This window comes from Mirounga leonina, unplaced genomic scaffold (genome assembly GCF_011800145.1).
Source record: "Mirounga leonina isolate KUSES-001 unplaced genomic scaffold, KU_Mleo_1.0 Mir_53, whole genome shotgun sequence".
NCBI classification, from domain to species: Eukaryota; Metazoa; Chordata; class Mammalia; order Carnivora; family Phocidae; genus Mirounga; species Mirounga leonina.
The window spans coordinates 76279123-76298668 of NW_023270807.1; the positions used below are offsets into that span (position 1 = coordinate 76279123).

The 19546-nt window shown below is 36.9% G+C and overlaps 1 protein-coding gene across 2 annotated transcripts in view; it reads left to right on the forward strand.

The window, feature by feature from the left end:
• PKIB (cAMP-dependent protein kinase inhibitor beta) overlaps positions 1 to 2020 on the forward strand; it is a 102738-nt gene extending 100718 nt beyond the window's left edge. For both annotated transcript variants that reach the window (XM_034990483.1, XM_034990484.1), the window contains one exon: positions 1266 to 2020. In XM_034990483.1, the coding sequence (XP_034846374.1) occupies positions 1266 to 1333 (68 nt within the window). In that variant the 3' untranslated portion in view covers positions 1334 to 2020. The remainder of the gene's footprint in view (positions 1 to 1265) is intronic.
• The last annotated feature ends 17526 nt before the right edge of the window (positions 2021 to 19546 follow it).

Below are 19546 nucleotides of genomic sequence, written 5' to 3' on the forward strand. Positions count from 1 at the left end.
CGCACATACCACATATTTTACTTGTTCTGCTTCTTCCCCACATCCCTCATTAAAAGTCTCCTGAGAGCTGGAATTTTTTTTTTTTTCCACTGCTTGGTACATAATACATGCTTAATACATATTTCCTAAATGAAAGCTGAAGAACTGAATAGAGTCCATCAGATTTAACTTCAGAGATGCCAGTGATGATTTCAGTAAGCACTTTTGGGGAAGCAGTAGAGACTTAATAGTTTTCATTTAAAATGGAGACAGCAAAGGATGATACACTTTAAAGGATAAAAGACAGGACAGTATGTGGAAGATTTGTGGTTGAAAGAAGGCCTTTGTTAGTGTGAAGGTGGTGGTGACTTGAGGAAATGAGGAGTCAGGAGAAAGGGAAAGTCAGGTGAAAGGGAGGCGGAGGATGATTGTTAAGAGTCAGCTTCCTGATGAGGCAGAAACGGATAGGATCCCCGATCATGAAGGAATAGACCTGGAAAGTCTGAGCAGCACCAGGCCCGGCCCCAAAGGTCTGGGTGAGTGTGGTTGCACAGGGCCCTTGGGCTCAGAAGAGGTTTGCACTCGGTGCCAGGCGCTACTGTTGCTGTCTTGAAGTTTTCCATATTTTTTGAATAAGAGGTGCTGCATTTTCATTTTGCACTGGGCTCCAGTAAATTGTGCAGCCGGTCCTGAGGAGCACACTTTCCATTGTAATAGGAGGGAAGGTAGTAGGAAAAACAGATGACGGAGTTTTAGAGGTTTGGTGGCAGAAAGTTGAGGGAGCTTTTATCTGATGGCTTTGATTTTTTTTTTTTTCCTGTGAAGTAGAAAGATCATCTCCTAAGAGCAGAGGAGGTAGAAAGTGTGAGGAAGTCGGAGAGAGTGTGATGCCTATGGGGAAATCATTAAGGGGGTGGGGCTATGGAACCAAATTGTGTCTCTGTCATTTACTAGCTCTGTGACTTGGAGCAAGTCACTTAACCTGTCTATGCTTTGATGGACTAGTCTATAAATGGAGATTGTAATAATACCTCAGGAGACTGCCTGGCTTGTAATACTTCTGGAGAATAGGAGAGAAAGGTAACTAGCAGAATGTAGATTGCCAAACCGACCCGTATTTCTTTCCTTTGTGTAGTGTCCAAATCTAGATTGAGGGCAAAGTGTGTCGGAATCAAGGAGAAAATGATTAGGGTGCATAAAGGAAATCCCAACTGTTTCATTCCAGTATAATATGAAGTATATTTCACTATATTCTATAAGTGAATGAAAATATTTATCTTTTTTAGATGTAAAAAAGAAAAATGAAGAAACAACACAAAGGCAATTGGAAAAGCCAAAGAAAGAAGAAAAATGAAGGCTCAAAAATTATCAAAAGTACTGAATTTCTGTACATTGAAAGACTTAATCGCTCTGCTTTCCTGAGATGTTTGATCTGGTAGTAACTATGGTAACATTGCAGCCCTAAGCAACATGTGTGTATTAGACAATTTTGTTGTGATGCTACTCACTTGGAATGCAATCATTGATGTCCAATGTAGGTTATTAAAAGGCATATTACTTCCAAATTGCACCCAAGGAAAAGGTTAAGAATGTATGGTCACTTAAATACATATCATTATCTATAAACCCAACAAAATCCACTGCTCTCTTTTGGATTTACGTGGCCAGATGTATTTTTAATTCCATTTTTATGGTAACAGATAACCCGTTTCTTGGTAAATATAAAGCAAACACTATTCATTTAAAACTTTATGGAATTTGTAGGACATTTTTTTTTTGATGGGAAGGAATAATAGTCAAAAACATATAGAGAATATTTATTTTTAATCAAAAATGCACACTTTTCCCCAAACCCTAAAAGGATTTGGAAAAATTACAAAAGTTTGACAACCTAAATATCTCCAGGATGTTTTTGTTTGATTCATTTTGCTTCTAGTCTATGCATACTGTGATTTTTCATGTGGACTCTCAGAACACAAAATTTGTGACGAATCGTTTATGTGGAACATGCCTATTAAATGAATTTTGCTATCTTCCTTAACTTTGGTGTACGTGTGTGCATATGTTTTTCTTTAATATGAATTATGCAAAACACTTTACTAGTTGCTTTATACTGTCTTTTCTTATTCTTAGGGCTTTTGTGTCTTGTAACTTGTTTCTAAAATGATTTCCTCAGGAATGCAGACCTTAATTTTTATATCTTTCCTAAACTAGCTAACATAACACATAAATATTTAGTGAATGTTGTAGGTAGAAATAGCAAAATACTTGCTTTTAATATATATTTAAGCATATATTTTAAAAGGAACAAAAACAAAACCAAAGTTTTAGTAAATTTTGATTTATTAGACATTTTAGGAAAATAATAAAATTCTGAATTTTTTAAAAATGGAGTAATGAATTTATTTTCATTTTCAGATATATATGCATGCTCATATTTTATTTGATTGTTGACATAGGTCATGTCTGTATACAGTAATCAAATAAACTCTTCACTGTTCAAGAAAGTTGTTACTGATACGTCTTATTTTTATCATCTTAGCTATACCAACTGAAAAAGGGTGACACATTTTAAAGGAGGAAGTTAATAAACTTTACAGTATAAATCACTTCCTATGTATTATTTCATCGACAAAGTCTAACTTAATATCTTACATATACCAGAGGGGTAGATTTCAAAGAACCCGATTGTTCTCTCAAATACAAATTTTTTTTATAGAAGAATCTAAATTAGTATCTTAGGTGTAGCACTAAATTAATATTCAGTAAAATGTATTATAGCCATTAAAACTATATTTCAGAGAGTTATTGAATGACATGCTATTATGTAAAGAGTATAAAGAGTATTAGAGTAGAACAGTAGTTTTTAACTTGCGGGAGAGTGACAGTTTGGCCTCAGAGAGGACATTTGGCAGTATCTGGAGACATTTTTGACGCAACTAGGGTGGGGGCTGGGGAGAGAAAGCGCTACTGCCATCTAGTGGGCAGAGACTAAGGATGCTGCCAAGCTGCCAAGCATCCTGCAGTCCTACCAGGAGACCCTGACGGCAAAGAATTATCTGGCTATGGGGGTCAGTAGTGCTAAGTTTAAGAAACCCTGGATTAGAATTAAACTGTTAAGCACGTGGATTTTTTTTTATTAAGCATTAATACTTTATTGTCAACGAATTCTCAGATCATTCCTATTTCCAAATGTTTAGTATTTATACAATAATTTCTTTTTTTGATCTGGGTGAAGGAATTATACACACTGGATTCATTCTAAAAACATGGTGGCCAACCATCAAATTGAGTCTTCATAGCTCCCTTGTTTTCTTACATTTATAAAGGCTCACTTTCTGAAATAGTTATTTGTTGTCTCATTCTTTTTCTTTAAGTTTTTATTTAAATTCTAGTTAACATACAGTATAGTATTAGTTTCTGGTGTACAATATAGTGATTTAATGCTTCTTTATACCCCATGCTCATCACAACAAGTGTCCTCCTTTATCCCCATGACCTATTTGACCCATCCCCCACCCACATCCGCTCTGGTAATCATCAGTTCGTTCTCTATAGTCAAGAGTCTGTTTCTTGGGGCACCTGGGTGGCTCAGTTGGTTAAGCGACTGCCTTCGGCTCGGGTCATGATCCCAGGGTCCTGGGATCGAGCCCGCATCGGGCTCCCTGCTCGGCGGGAAGCCTGCTTCTCCCTCTCCCACTCCCCTGCTTGTGTTCCCTCTCTCACTGTCTCTTTCTCTCTCTCTTTGTCAATTAAATAAATAAAATTAAAAAAAAAAAAGAGTCTGTTTCTTGGTTTGCCTCCCTCTCTTTTTTTCCCTTTGCTCATTTTTTTGTATCTTAAATTCTACATATAAGTAAAATAATATGGTATTTGTCTTTCTTTGACTTATTTTGCTTAGCATAATACTTTCTAGCTCCATCCATGTCATTGCAAATGGCAAGATTTCATTCTTTTTTATGGCTGAGTCATATTCCATTATATATTAAATAGCGTGTGCATGTGTGTGTATGTGTGTGTGTATACACCATGTCTTCTTTATCCATTCATCAGTCAATGGACACTTGGGCTGTTTCCATAATGTGGCTATTTAGATAACACTGCTATAAACATTGGGGTGCATGTATCCCTTTGAATTAGTATTTTTGTATTCTTCGAGTAAATACCTAGTGGTGCAATCGCTGATCAAAGGGTAGTTCTATTTTTAACTTTTTGAGGAAACTCCATACTGTTCTCTACATTCTTGCATTTCCACCAACAGTGCAAGAGGATTCCCATTTCTCCACATCCTCACCAACATTGTTGATTTTAGCCATTCTGACCGATGTGAGGTGCTATCTCATTGTAGTTTTGATTTCCCTGATGATCAGTGATGTTGAGCATCTTTTCATGTATATTGGCCATCTGTATGTCTTCTTTGGAAAAATTTCTATTTATGTCTTCTGCCCATTTTTACGTTGGATTATTTGTTTTGAGTGTTGAGTTTTATAAGCATGTGGATTTTGGATCCATATGACTTGAGTTTGAATTCTATCTCTGCTACTCACTTGCTGCATGATTTTGGGCAATTTACATCATTTCCAAGTCTCAGCTTTGTCCTCTGTAGAATGGTATTAGGAATAGTACATACCTTGTAGGGTAAGTGGAAGTAGCAAATGAGATAGTATATGTAAAACAGTTGACGAATGGCTGGCAAAGAATACTTATTCAATAAATATTGGCTAACATCATCATCATCTTTATTCCAGATGCTTTGCCATTATTCTCTGGTAATGGAGGTAGTGGGCAACTGAACTCGTTAATTTGGCTATATTCTGCCTTCCTGTGTGATTTCACAAACATCCCCTGTTCTTGGTGCTGGGAGAAGACACTATAATGGAAATGGATGATTCATAGTAATTACCACATTAGTGCCAATTCAGACACGCTAATGAGCTGCTGATAGGTGATGAGTATTATCCTTTAACAATGAATCACCTCACTAATGTTTTATGACAGTTACTGCAACAAAACCGAATTTTGAGTATTTAAATGAGTAACTCATTCCATGAAAATGTAGAAGAAAAAAATTAACAACTCTTGGGTCATAATATTATATATGGTATTTACTTCTCATCTAAAATTAGAAAATGAGAAATGAAGCCATGTCCTTCCTCACTATTGCTGATAATGACACACATTCCAAATGTATATCCCAAATCACTTATTCATCACAATGCACTCATACATGTCCCATTATATACATATTTAAAAGATTTTATTTATTTATTTATTTGCCAGAGAGAGAGAGAGAGCACAAGCAGGGGGAGAAGCAGGCAGAGGAAAAGGGAGAAGCAGGCTCCCCGCTCAGCAGGGAGCCCGATGTGGGACTCGATCCCAGGACCCTGGGATCATGACCTGAGCTGAAGGCAGATGCTTAACTGACTGAGCCACTCAGGCATTCCCCATTATATACATATTTATAAGTATTTTGTATTACAGAAGGTATCAGGCTTGTTGAATACTTACTAATGAAAGGATTTATTTTTTATTATTTTTATTTTTTATTTTTTTGCTAAAATGGACTCCAGACAAAGGAGAATGAGAGTTCAATTGTAGTTTAAATGCAAAATTGAATTTGCCTACCAACTTTTTGAAAAAATCAAGTTCTTTTGGGAGAACCTTTGCTGTTTTGTCAAAGACAGTGTCAACAAAACTATCTAGTTGGGGCTCATTAAAGAAAGTCTCCAAGCCCATTTTTGCCATTGTCTATTTATAAGCCACTTGCTTTAGTCAATAGCTGTAAAGTCTTAATTAGTACTGTCAGATAAACCAGGACAAGAGGGAATGATAACGCTATAAAGTGGTTATTTGGAAACTTGACTATAAAGGAGTAGAAAGCAGAACACCAACAACAAAAAATTCTATGCCGTGTGCCAAGAGATCTTTTTGTGATCTGGGCTGGAGAGGTTAGAACTGTCTTAGAATGTGAGTGACTACAGAGCAAGGTGTCCTATTTGCAAAAGGAAATGGTGCATTAGCTTCAGTTTTGCTAGCTCAGTTGGCTTTGGCCAGTTTGGGCAGATGATGGTGGTAGAGAGAGAGAGAGAGAGAGAGGGGAAGAGCTACCAAAGCAAAGCACACTAGCCTATTGCCTTATCTGACACCTCAAATTCAAATTACAGTTCTGCCATTTGCTGTCATGGCTTTGTTATTTTAGTCTCTGTGCTGCAATTTCCTCAATGTGTAAAATGGTGAATTATGCAAATCAAATGGTGGATGCTAAGGAAAGTGCCTGATACATAGAAAAGCTGTTATTATTATTAGCAATTATTATTAATAATTTCCTGAGCATAAAAAGTGACAGAGACTTTAAGGTGAATGTCTGTTCTTTTCTATGTTATTTGCCAAAGTACATTTTCCTCCTATTTCTTTGCTCTCTTTTCTTTCCATGAGCAGCACCTCTTTAGCTAAAACCAGGACTGATTAATCAGAGTGGATTCCATTTTTTTCCAGAGTTATTGATGACAATTCTTATTGAACACTGGAAATCTGCAGCTATTTAAAAATGGAAGCATTGGCTCAAACAAAAGGCTGGAGAAGTGTTGTTGTTCCCTGTTAGAATTCTAGGACAAATTTCTTATGGAGCACATACCAATAGGAATAATGATAATAATATGTATATATACTATATAATAATACTTACTATTATTATATACATATTATTATCATATAATAATACTTACTATTATTATATAGCCATTCTTTGAGTGGTGCTTACTAAGTACCATAGTAGATCCCCCTGAAGCTTCAGAATAATGATCATACAAAATAGTTGCTAATGTTCCTCATTTCACAGATGAAAAAAATGGATTCAGGAAGTGCCTTTGGGAATTCACACAGGTAAGAAAGTAACAACAGTGACCTGCGATGAGGCTCTCAGAGCCAGGATATTCATTGCCTCTCTGGCACAAAAAGGCACTTTGTTCAAACCATCTCATCTGCCAGTCTTACTAAGTTTTTCTGAATTCCACTCAGGATTCCTAAAAAAAATTGAAAAGTTGTATATAGGCAGCATAGCCCATTAGCCATCATGAGGCATTTATGTCTCAGCACCAGGAATTTTATTTATTTGTTTGGCATTTATTCATTCATTCATTTATATTTTATCTTACTGAAGAAAAGATTCTATATGGCAAGTGCAATTGCGGTTTAATTCGTATTAACTTGCCAGACTCTGCGGGACGGAAACCGGTGAGGAGCTTGTGGCTCTTTCGGGCGGGAAGTAGTACCCTGGAAATGAGGCAGAGGCATACAGGCTCCCCTGAAAAGGAGACCTAAACTTGCCTCATTTTACATTAGTCCTGGGGCTGCCTCTGACTGGAAAGGGCACACTGATAATCTGTGGGAATCCCAAAAATAATCTGTCATGAACTAACCATAAATATCTTAAAGGTAGGGCCACACAGGCAAATGAAATGGTCGCCTTTGTTCTATGCAGATCTATTTCGGGGGTTGAGTAATATTTGGCCGCGCCGATGGCCGAGAAGCACCTGAAGCACCAGGTGGGGATCGCTATGGAGGCCTCAGGGAACCATTCTCAGTGCAAGAGATTAGAGAAAAAGTCTTGCCCCATCTTAGAATGTATGGAATGTACTTTGATAGCTCTTTGAAGGATCTCATGGTGCTTTAGACATATTAGACCTCCAAATATTCCAGTTTTATAAAAAAATTTTCACCTAAATTGGATTTCTATTAGTATAAAAAACTTACTTTTAAAATATTTCCGTTATTTGATATTATAAAGATTGTGGAGAACAATAGAAAAAAAAGAAGGGGAATGTCAGTCAATAAATGTGAATTTGGTTGCAGAATTGTGGCCTAATTGTAACCTAAATTATAGTCTTTGGGGTAAATTTTTTTTTTCATATGCAAGAATTACTCAAAATCGACACTAGGTGGCGCTGGCACCACATTTCTTACTGATTTCACATGGGTCAAATTTAATCCCTTTTCCTAAGGTTTCCAATTTATTTTGTTTTGATTTGTTTGGTTTTTACCAATTCTGCTCTTTGTGTTGTTCAGGATTATTGCAAAAATAAAACAACAACAACAACAAACAATTACAGTATTTCAGACACAATTTTTCTGAGATAGTTTAGAAAGGAAATTATGGGCTAAGAAAGTGCGCTAATCTCTGGCTATTGAATTTTTAGGACACCCTATGTTCTTAGGTACCAAAAGAGGGTGCTCTAATACATCTTAAAAATACACTTCTTAGAAATAAGGCTACAACTTTTTCTTCCATGCAACAAAGAGTTCTTTTTTCTGTACAACAGGGTCAACTGGATTTCTTTCTTTTTTAAAATTTAAGATGGTTATGCACAAATGCCTTATTCATTAAAATCAAGTTAAAAACAGTTCTGAATTCTTTACAATCTTAGATTCAGAACTGGCCTTTGATGTTTTTTAAAGTTAGAAGTACTGTTTTCAGTTGTGACTTTGAGACTTTGAAAAGCCCCTGGCAGCTTGAGCCCAAGTAAATAGCATATGACTATGTGCCTTTATTCTTGATTTAATTAAAAATATCTTCTGTCACTTCAGAGTTTCTCCTCCACTTAGGAGAAAGATGGGTCTCATGAAAATAGAATGTGGGTTAACTAAGTGATTATTTCTGGTCTCCCAAGGGCGGGAGGGGAAACAGGGAAACCTTTTCCCATAACTTCCCTTGCACGTTGTGTGGGCAAGTTGAGTGCACAAAGGGGATGCTGGCCGAGTCGTTTCGGCAAGGTCCCTGTGGGAGGTAAGAGGTTCTGGGCACAGCTTCTTGATACCTCTGAAGTGTTGTCACTGGACACAAGTTCCAGATTCAGTGACAGGCCACGTGTGGGTGAGTGAGGAGGGGAAGGGAGAGATAATGCTTAATATGCATTAACAGTTAACACTTAATGTACTAGGGCTTTATGTGTGTTCATTTATTTCCCTTAACAGCACAACATAAGAAAAAACAGGCCAGGGAAGTCCTTGCCCAAGATCACACTAGTAAATGGCAAAGCCAAGTTTCAAACCAAAGCAGATCGGAAACAGAATCTGTGCTTGTAACCACTGACTTATACCGTCTTCTCGAAGGAGAGTAAACCCAGTGTTTACTATATGCCAGGTACTTTTCTAAGTGCTTTGCCCACATATGCTCTCTAAATTCTCATAATCCTAATGTAGGCATTATCGTCCCCATTTTACAACTGAAGAAACTGAGGCATGGGCCAGTAAAATGTTTAAGATAATGATTGAGGTCAAGGGTGTGCTTAAAGGCAAGATTAAACAAAGTCCATTTCAAGATGACTCAGCAGCTGCAGAATTGAGCCCTGAGCTCCTTTCTCCTGGGGTTCTCTTACCTCCATTATGTTACCGCCTCCAGGCTGTCCCCAAGTCCCATTGCCTCTCTTTGGTAGTTTTGGTCTAGGCATGGGGATGAGTTTCTTCTTTTATGCTTCTTGTCACCGCTGGGGTTTTCCAAAAAACAATGACCCTGAATAGGGAGAACAAGAAACACTGATTTCCTCTGCTGAGCAGTACATGCTGAGGGAGTGCTGCTTTCACACCAAGGTTCTGGGGCAACTTCCTAGAAGCTTACCTTCCTCCCACCTCCAGCCGGCCCTCCATACAAGCCATCTTCCTACCAGTCTTCCCCTTGCCCCCCACAGCCAAGATGGCCTTGGGTCCCCTCCCCAAATGTTTGTCCCCCCCACTGGTAATTGACAAAACGAATGGCCCCACTCTGCAGGTGAGAACAGCTTGCAGCAATGGATGTAGGTGGTTGCTCAGGAGATTCTGTGAGGTTTTGTTGCAGGGGAGGGTGTTCCATCAGAGGCTGTAGACCCAAGGAGATAGCTTAGTAGTTACTTCACCTACTAGCAGAAAGTGAGCACCAGTGGGCTGGATGATTCTGTCACCAGGAGGGACAGAAAATCCAAAAGAGAACGGTTTTTTTTTCATTGGCGGGTTCTTTTCAAATACAAGCATTCTTTATTTCTTGGAATTTCAGTTTTCTTCTATGTAGAATGAAGTTGTTTAGAAATCCTCTAAATCTTATCTGATAGTTTCTGATTTTCAAGCTCATTTTAAGAGATACTTTGAGAAATGAAACTGGCTATCAGGAATAGTAGAATATATACTTTAGCTTGCAAACAAATTCATATTTTGTTTGTTTAAAATTTTTTTCTGGCTACTTATTTCATTTTTCCAGCTAAGAGGAGGCAGACCAGACATTATGTGTCCACATATTCAACAAATGAGTGATAACATAAATTCTCAGTATTAATTGAAGAAATGATCAGAGTTTCCCTAACAAGTAATACTATATAAAACTTTCATTTATTCAATTTAATTACATTGAGCACCTTTCTAAAGCTATCCTCACTTCCCCTCCCTGCTTCTTCAAGATATAGAAATTGGTAGCTCTCCACTAATACATGTCTGACTTCCTTATGTCCTGAGACACCATGTTACACTTGGGAAGGAACCCACCTCATCTGAGTGGCCGGTAACCATAAGGACATTCTTCTCTCTTTCTTAAGACTTTCACCCCTTGAAATAATCTATGACTCCTCACCTCATTTGGTCCTTATTCTTAGATGGCTCTGGAATTTGAGGTCTTTGGCAACAACCGTCAGAAAAGAGAAGAGGGAAAACCTCACCAGCTGCCTTTCTGGATGCTCTTTTCAGAGTATCTCCTGCCTCCCTGAATATGGGCCCAGCTGCAAATGATGGAAAATGTGATTGGTGGAATGGGAAGTACATTTCAGTTATGACCAAAGGCTGAGAGGAGACAGAAATGACATGGTGTATTTGGAGAGAGATGGGCTGGTGCGGTGGTATTGAGGTGCAGAGAGTGGTGGAAGATAGGGGAAATAAGATCGGAAATGAGATTCAGAACAGATTCTAGATACTTGGGAAAGGCAGGCCAAGGCATCTGGACCCTACGCTGTAGGCAATAGCAACTCACTTTAAGAAGTGTTTCTTGTTTGTTGTTTTGAGTAGTGAAGCAGTAAAAGGAAAGTTATCAAGCACCTTTATTTTAAATTATCTAAATGAAAATATTTATGCTCTATTCTTAGTCAAATGAGAAATGGGTGGCAATTAACCAAAACTAGCTGAATCTGTCAAAAAGATCTCCACATCAGAGCCAGATCTGGGAAGCTGTAAGAAACCTCAGTCCATACAAATGACTGCCCAGCAGTCACGTATTCCCCTCCCTAAACAATCTAATTCTTACAAATCTAACTCACCCTAGCTAGCAGTCTGCTAACAAAAGCAATCTCTCCTCAGATCAAAGGTTCTTCACCCTTTGTTTGTTTTTGGTGTTGCTTAAGAAATAGCACTTCAAATGCCCTCAGCCTTCAGAGAAAGCAGGATGTTGTGGAAATCAGAGTCTGAACCACTGTTGTCTCTAAAACGGGGACTTCGCATTTTAGTAAGCTGGTACTCAACCACACTCTGGTAGTGTAAGTGAGCAGAATTCCCATATTTATGAAGGATCTACAGTTTATTTTTAGTGTAAATGAGTAGAATTTCCAAATTTACGAAAGGTCTATAGTTGATTTTTAGAGTAAGTGAGCAGAATTTCCAAATTTACGAAAGGTCTACAGTTGATTTTTAGCATAAGTGAGCAGAATTTCCATTTTTATGAAAGGTCTACAGTCGATTTTCTAAAAAGGAACAAAATAGTAACCGGATGGTAGTTGACAGGCCAACTTTAAAGGCAAATATTTGTTGATCTCTTTCCTAAGGGAAAGAAAGTTTGGATAATTAGTAGAAGAAAAGAATAAGAGGAAAAAAAGCAAGAGGAGAAGAAATGCTGGAAATAATGTATAAAGAAAAATGTGAGGAGAAATAGATATTGGAAAATAAGGGGAAAAAATTAGCCATGTCTAGAAAAACAGAACACGAGAGAAAAAAATTTAACTGCAGATTTTGCTCCAAATAGTTGCCTAGGCAACTTAACTAGGAGTGGTTCTCTCTCTACTGAATAGTTGTTAAAAGATGCCCTGAATTTCTGCTCCACGAGCATCAGCTGGAAAATAAACATGTTTCAGGCATCTTAGTTATGGGCACCATATTTTCTATATTATGCTTTTCTCCTAATAATAGCAGTGGTTGATTTCAGTGATTTTGGAGGGTAATAGAAGAAGAACAGGAGCATTGAAACACAGGCATGGTGAGGGTTTGGAAGTCAAATTAGCCTAGGATGGCACATTAGTATGTGTAACATCAAGTAACAAACTGAGAAAAAAGTAAATTAGGAAGCAGCTCAAAGCCCATTTGGCAATGCGAGATCATCTTTACAGATTGCCAAGGACGCTGTTGAAAAGCATTTTTCCATGTAAAGAGTTTGGTACACTTGAAGCTATTTAGTGTAGAGACAAAAAAATGTCACATTTTACAAGACAATTTTTTATCTTCCATTAACATGAAGCTTCTACGGATTCTGTTATCACTGTTTTCTGTTTAATCAAATAATTATAAAGAACAAGAATATTTTAAAATGCTTTACACCCCCTATTTGAATTTGTCTTTCCTACAGTTTACTGTGTTTTCCAGAAAATGTTAATATTACATTGTTATAAATAAACCCATCTCTACAAAGTTGTCCTTGTATTTTGGGAGCTGAATTCTTGGTGTGTGTGTGTGTGTGTGTGTGTGTGTGTGTTTGGAGTAGTGTGGGAAGGGGGTTGGGGTAACAGGAATAATAAGAGCGGTTGTTTTCCATAATGACTCATGCTATCTCTTTCTTTAAAGCAAAAACAGGAATAAAGAGTGTGAGAATTTTTGCAGTTGTTTGGAAACATACTTTGCTTATGTCATCCTATTTTGCCTTTATATGAACACAGGTTTCTATAAAGAAAACTTACAAAATCATATGCTATCTTGTGAGATAGAATGAATCTTAGATCATAAACATTTATGCTTATAGACAACAAATTAGAAAGGCATAGCATGAAATAAAATTATCTTTGGCTTTTGGCAAATGTTTGAATTTCCTCCTTGGGAATCACTTTGTCAATCATTTACTCTTCACTTTCATCTAGCAGAGAAAAAAGCAAAATCTAAGTTCACAGCAGGACCAGTAGCAAAGCAAATGTAATACTCAACCCTTGGCCACCTATTTGGATTAAGGTCAAGATTTTTTCCAAACCAGGAATGAAGTAGAGAAAGCCAAGAAAAGTCTGGTGGATTTTTCTCAGTTGTATTTATTTTCCTGGATCTAGGTAACACTGAAAAGAAAGTCAAGCAGATATACTACATCTCTGCATATTTTATATCACTTCTGCATACATTCTTTAAGTCTTTTTATGTTTTAGTTGAACAAGATAGCCACATATTTTAATTCCTTTTTTAAAGATCTATTTATTTATTTATTTATTTGAGAGAGAGAGAGTGCATGTGACAGCAGGGGGAGGGGCAGAGAGCAGGAGAGAGAATATCCACAAGCAGACTCCCTGCTGAGCAGGGAGCCTGACCTCCATCCAGGGGCCCCACCTCCATCCACGGGCTCTGAGATCATCATGACCTGAGCCGAAACCAAGAGTCAGCTGCTTAATCCACTGAGCCACCCAGGAGCCCTGCTACATACTTCAATTCTAAGCAAATCCTATAAAAGGGTAAAAAGGACATCTAATTCAAAAATAATCATTGTAATAAAATAAATAATTTTAGAAGTTCCAATCTATTCTGGTATTATATAATGTTAACATAGTGTATTTCTTACCTGCTGCCATCCAGATTATGCTCAGAGATTAGAGCTGAGTGTGTGACCTTGAGTCTCCTCAAATATTACATGAAGGAACTGACCCAGAAGTTCTTTTACAAATTCTATTCTGAAAAAATTCTCTAGGTTTTACTATTTAAGAAAGAATTCATTATATAAAACAAAAGAAAGATAAAAATTGAGCAAAATATAATTCCTAAGACAATATAAAAGAACTCAAAACAGTATGAAAAGCATTAGTATTCAAATTAAAAAATAAATAAGGGATGATACTGAAGTGGGAGAGCGAAGTTCTTGTCTCACGGAGTCGAAGAATGAATCTCACCGACAAAGGTGAGTGAGTAAAGCGATAGAGTTTTATTAAGCAGGGATACAGAGAAAGTTCTCAGGAGTGAGAGGGGTCCTGACAGGGTTGCCAATGTGGGCCTCCACTGACAGTCTTTTATTTAGAACTGACCAGGGAGCTTGTGGGCCTTAACATTCTTGTGACATCTTGGTTTGAGTAAGGGCTGGTGATAACACTTTGATGGCTTCTTCTTTGGGGTCTAGTTATTCTTTGTTGGTCACAATGTGACTGCCATAAAAAGACCCCACCTCTGAACAAACCAGGGTGGTCTGGTTTGTTCCCATATCTCTGATTTAGTTAGACCTCAGCATTTCTGGAATTTCTGTGAGGCTGATCAGGTAGCCCCCTACCTATCTCTCCTTACCTAGGCCTGCCTGTCCCTTACTTAATGAGACCCTTCAGGTGTATATCAGTGGGTCATATGCTTGGAAAATGATTGCCAACATGTATCTTGAGGGGTAGAGATAAAGAAAGTTTCCAAAAGAATTTTTATATGTTAAAGTAGACTTACAGGAACCTAGGGGTCGGGGTAAGATTACCTTTTGCCCTAAGCAAAGTGTCAACATCCAGGCAGTTGAGTCCCTAGGGGAATGTCACTGTGCCTGTTCCAAGGACTTGTCAAAGGGCTGTAAGTAGTAAAGAAATTTCATAATTTTTCTTCTGCCTTTGCTTCCCACATCAGTACCAGAAAATAGTGCACAAAGAAGGAAAAACAAATGTTTGAAAAAATAATAAGAGAATGTGAATAAAATACATATTTTGTTTTTTCCGACTATTGAATTAGCCAAAATAAAGCAATATGGTGTGGTGGTTAAGAGCCTGGGTCTGAGGCCAACAGACCCGAGACAATGGCTGTTATGCCTCTGTGATTACCAGCCCTGGGCAAGTCTCCATCTTCTTACAGCAAACTGAGAATAGTAATAGCAGCGACTTCCCAGAGTGGTGAGTGATGATTTAAATGAGCTTAATGTGTTCAGCACAGTTCCTAGTATATGTTAAGAGTTTAATCTTAATAAGTTAATGTGTCTCTCATGCTGGTGGAAATGTACAGCAGCACAGACATTTTAATAAGCAATTGGATGATGTATTGATGAAATATTAAGTAGTCCTTAACATGCTTTAAATAGTTTTTAATAACACCACAAAGTGGATCTAGCAATCTTAGTTTGGGAACCACGATGAATTAAATGTTCCTAGATGGTCCTTTTAACAAAGACTGTTTCACTTCTAAGCTGTTTTGGTTCAGCACCTCATTTTATGAGAAGAAAATGCATGCACACATACTCACACATACAGATATATGTATGTATGTATGTATTTATATGTGCATATAAATATATAAGAACAACTAAAATCTATAAACTCATCAATGTTGTTTAAAGGGTATATTTTATCATCATTGTGTAATAAATTCTGTATCTTATTTTGCAAATTAGAACATAAAATTCTATTGAAGTTAAGAATTTATTTCAGGTGTATTTTCCATAGGTATATTAATTTTTTAAAAAAATTTTGGGAATGCCCAGAGGTCTCTAAAATTCTTAGCTGTACAGTTTTAAAAACCCAACCACTTGCAAGTTTATGCTTAAATTAAATAAACTTAATTATTTGCAAAAGTACTGATATGTTTCACTACTCAACTGAATTATTTAACCACATTGCATATTTTTCACAAAAGATTCTTAAGAGATTCTTCTATTTTAATATATTTACAATAAATCTGTAACAATTTATAGACTACTTAATCTCCAAGAAGTATGGCAGTATTAAGCATAGAACATGTTTTTTTAGCTAAGAAAATACCTTTTCTATTCGTTGAATTACACATAATAAAACAAAACTCCACTGATAATAAATAAATGCGTTTATATTATCTATAAAAGCTATACATTTCATAGTATCCTACAGTTTTTGAGAATATATTCAGAATGAAAAATGGCCAGTAATTAAGATACACCAAGCTTAAGTTTGACGATAGTTTTTAATATTTGGTGAGAATGACCTCATATCTTTTAAAAGATGGCTATCATAATGCTCTTAAATGTAAAACCTTTTGCTTATGGTGGTTCTTAATTCCTTTACGGTAATGAAAAGATTTTAATCTTGATTTTCAGTATACTGTCACAAAAGACTTTAGTCAAATTAGTACTTTTTTTATGGCTCTTTGGTGATGAGCTAATTCAACTTTATTGTCGGGATTACATGGTTTCTTAGGCAACTTGATTATCGGGATTTTAAAACTTAATGATTTGTTATTCTAAATTTCCTATTTTTAGTCAAGTATGTTTTTAAAAAAGAAAAAGCTTTATTTTAACCCTATTTTACTATTTCTTTCATATATGCTAATGTCACAGAAATGGGTAAATTAACATGGATTTTTCCAAGTATTCCATTTTTATTTTTCATAACAATGATTAATTTCTCAATTTTTCTTACGATTTTTAAAAAATCTCCATCTCTCAAAATAAAATAACTGAAACATTGCAACTTGACCCACAGGTTCCAGATTTTCAGTTCTCTGGAAGACGTGCATCAACAGGAGCGAGCAGGCAGGGGAGGTGGAGATACTGACATGGAGACTTTCTTCCTCATGTCCCAAAACATCATTCACACCTTGAATACTTTCACTGTTTTCAAACCTCAAAATATCTCTTATTTGAGGACACTAAACCAATAAATCTTCGCTGCACAGATACTCAGTACTACTAAACTAGCTGGGAGAGGATCTTCAATGCCGACTTTTTATGATGGGGCGATTTGTATCACTCCGATCACCACCGAGTACAGACACTCTCCTGTTTGCCTTCCTCCAGCCCCTGCTTGTCATCTCTACATTGTATCTGTTGTATGACTCTGTATTTAACTATCTTAATCAAGTTATTGTAGATGAACTTAAATTACTCATAGGGCTCTTTGACTCTAAGATGCAGACACTCAATCTGAATTTAAACAAAAAGAATTTATTGATTCATGTAACTAGAGTCCAGAGGTATGACTTCTGAAAAAAAGAAGTCCAGAGCCTTCAAGAGTGCTGTTGTTCTCTGTCTATATTTCCTAGCCCTCTGTGTCTGGTATATTAATGGCTGGTTCAGGGGCTCTAGCTGTGTCACCAGGGATCTGCCCCTCTCCCTTGCTTCTGCTTATCTCTGTCTGGTTTGATTTTTCTAGGACTAGGCGTGTGACTGACAAGAAAGCCACCAACAATCCCAAACTCCTGACTCCCACCTTAAAGATCTCACAGAGGAAAGAGACTGTTGTTCCCCAACAGTTCTAGCAAATAATTTCTGGGACACTGCGTCAGTTTGACTGGAGATATGCTCCTGTACTGAACCTTTTAGCTCTAGAAAGAAGGTACTTGGATGGGCAATGACTGGTATTGGTTCTCCCCACTGTGGCAAGGAACAAAGAGGGTTGGCCCCATGTGAACCCAGTGAAATTCAATAGAAGGAGAAGACTTTGATACCTATACTTATTAAAGGAGCAAATCAGCAAAGGGCAAACACCTTATTTTCCTGAGTTTTGAAAATATTTTGTGATACTGCACACATTTTTAAAGAACGTGTGACCATGGTGGTAACAGTGGAAGCAAAGTGATGATTCATATTCTCTCTATATTGGTGTTCATGTGAACATTTCCATATTACTTAGGGGAAAGAAGTGCATGTCTGTTTTTAGGGATCTGGTGCTCCTAAATAGAGAAGCATGACTTATAACCCCACATACCCTCTCTCATGACTAATACCATATAGGCCCCAGGGAACCACTTCTTTTTGTGCCTATTGGAAATTAAAGACTTGAAACGAAAGGCAACTATGTCTAACGGCCATGAGTATTTGTGGGCTGTTCCTTTGCCTCTGTCAGAGACAAACAATGCTTCAAGGGCAGGGAAGATTTGAGCAGGAGAAACATTTAGCCAAGGTAAAAACCAAATTGGTCAAATTGTTTCTCACAGGTAGTAAGAATGCAGTAGATTCTTGCGTTACAAAATATCATTTCCCACAATCCCAGACATACTGTCTCTTGCTTCTTTTCGTACTGCAATTTGTGGTTCCAGTTTTGCCTATAAATTTTAACAGCATTCACAACAGTTGCCTGTGGTGGAGAAATACTTTATAGCCTTGTGAAAAGGTGTGAAGGAAAACCTCATTCAAAATGGGGCTGGGAAGCTCTGGATGGAGAGCCTTCACCCATGTACCACTTATTTGTTGCAGTTTATTTTACCCAACAGGAAGCGGCTTAGTTTACTACCCCAAGAGGAGGAAGGGAGATTTTGCTCCTTGCCCAGCAACAATCCAGCCAGTGAGAAACTGCCACATTTCAGCCAGTAAATTGCCACAATCTTGAACACCGTTTCATTCCAAACAGCCCCTCTTCACCTCCTTTTCCACTATAAAAGAAACTTCCACTCCCTTGTTCTCTGGACTTGCTTATAGTTCACCATAGTCTGCATCTCTGGAATTCCGATTCCTCTGCTATTCCCAAATAAGCTCATTTTGTTGGTAAAGTAGTTAGCTATTTTATCTTTAAGGTTTACAGTAGTATGTAATTGATATTTTGGATATACATTGTGAGGCCAGTTCAACTAGATGAAAATTGAATACTAGAATTCTGAGAGGTTTACACTTTATTGACATATATAACAAGATCTATATGAATTTTAAAAATTAAAATGTTTAATATTTATTATATTAAATATGTTTAATATTCATTAGTTTTTTGTATTGGCTTTATAATTTTAATAGATAACGTTGGACATTTCAGAAGAAAAGTGTTTTGAAACATACAAATAATTTTCATGTTTGCATTTTTATGTTAATTTTAATCTCCTTTTTAATGAAACTGTTCAAGTTTTGTACATATTGAATATAGTTACATATTTTCTTTTAATTCTTTAGAATAATTACTCCCAATAGAATACAAAATAGGGGGAAAATCTTGATTATTACTACCTAATTATTTTGCTTAAATTAAGGCAAGAAAATATATTTTATGGAATAATTGTATAATAATTCATAAATTATGCCTGTCATTATTACCCATTCATATGTTGGTAGTTCATTAACAGTGCAATCAGACATGGGCAATAATAACTGAATTCTTTTGTTTCTGATATTTTGCCACTTGTCACCCTCATGAAATCATAGAACATGTACTTAACAGTATGTGAGCCTCCATTTTTACTCTTACTCTGGGCTCTACTGGTGTTAAAGGCAGAATGAACAGAGACAAGAAACTTAGTCTAACCCTGGGTCTTGTGAAAGAAATATAAGTTATTGATAAAAACAGCATTGAAATGACTTACTCTAAGATAAGGCCCATGAAGAGAGAAAAATGAAGTCACGAGGTAGCTGATAAATGAGAGAATAAGGAAACACTGAAAGGCTAGGTTTATGTTGAAGAGGAAATATTGTGGCATTTATCCTGTTCTTTAGGATTGCTTCAGTTACTCTGACTTTTTCTGGTTTGGGGTTTTG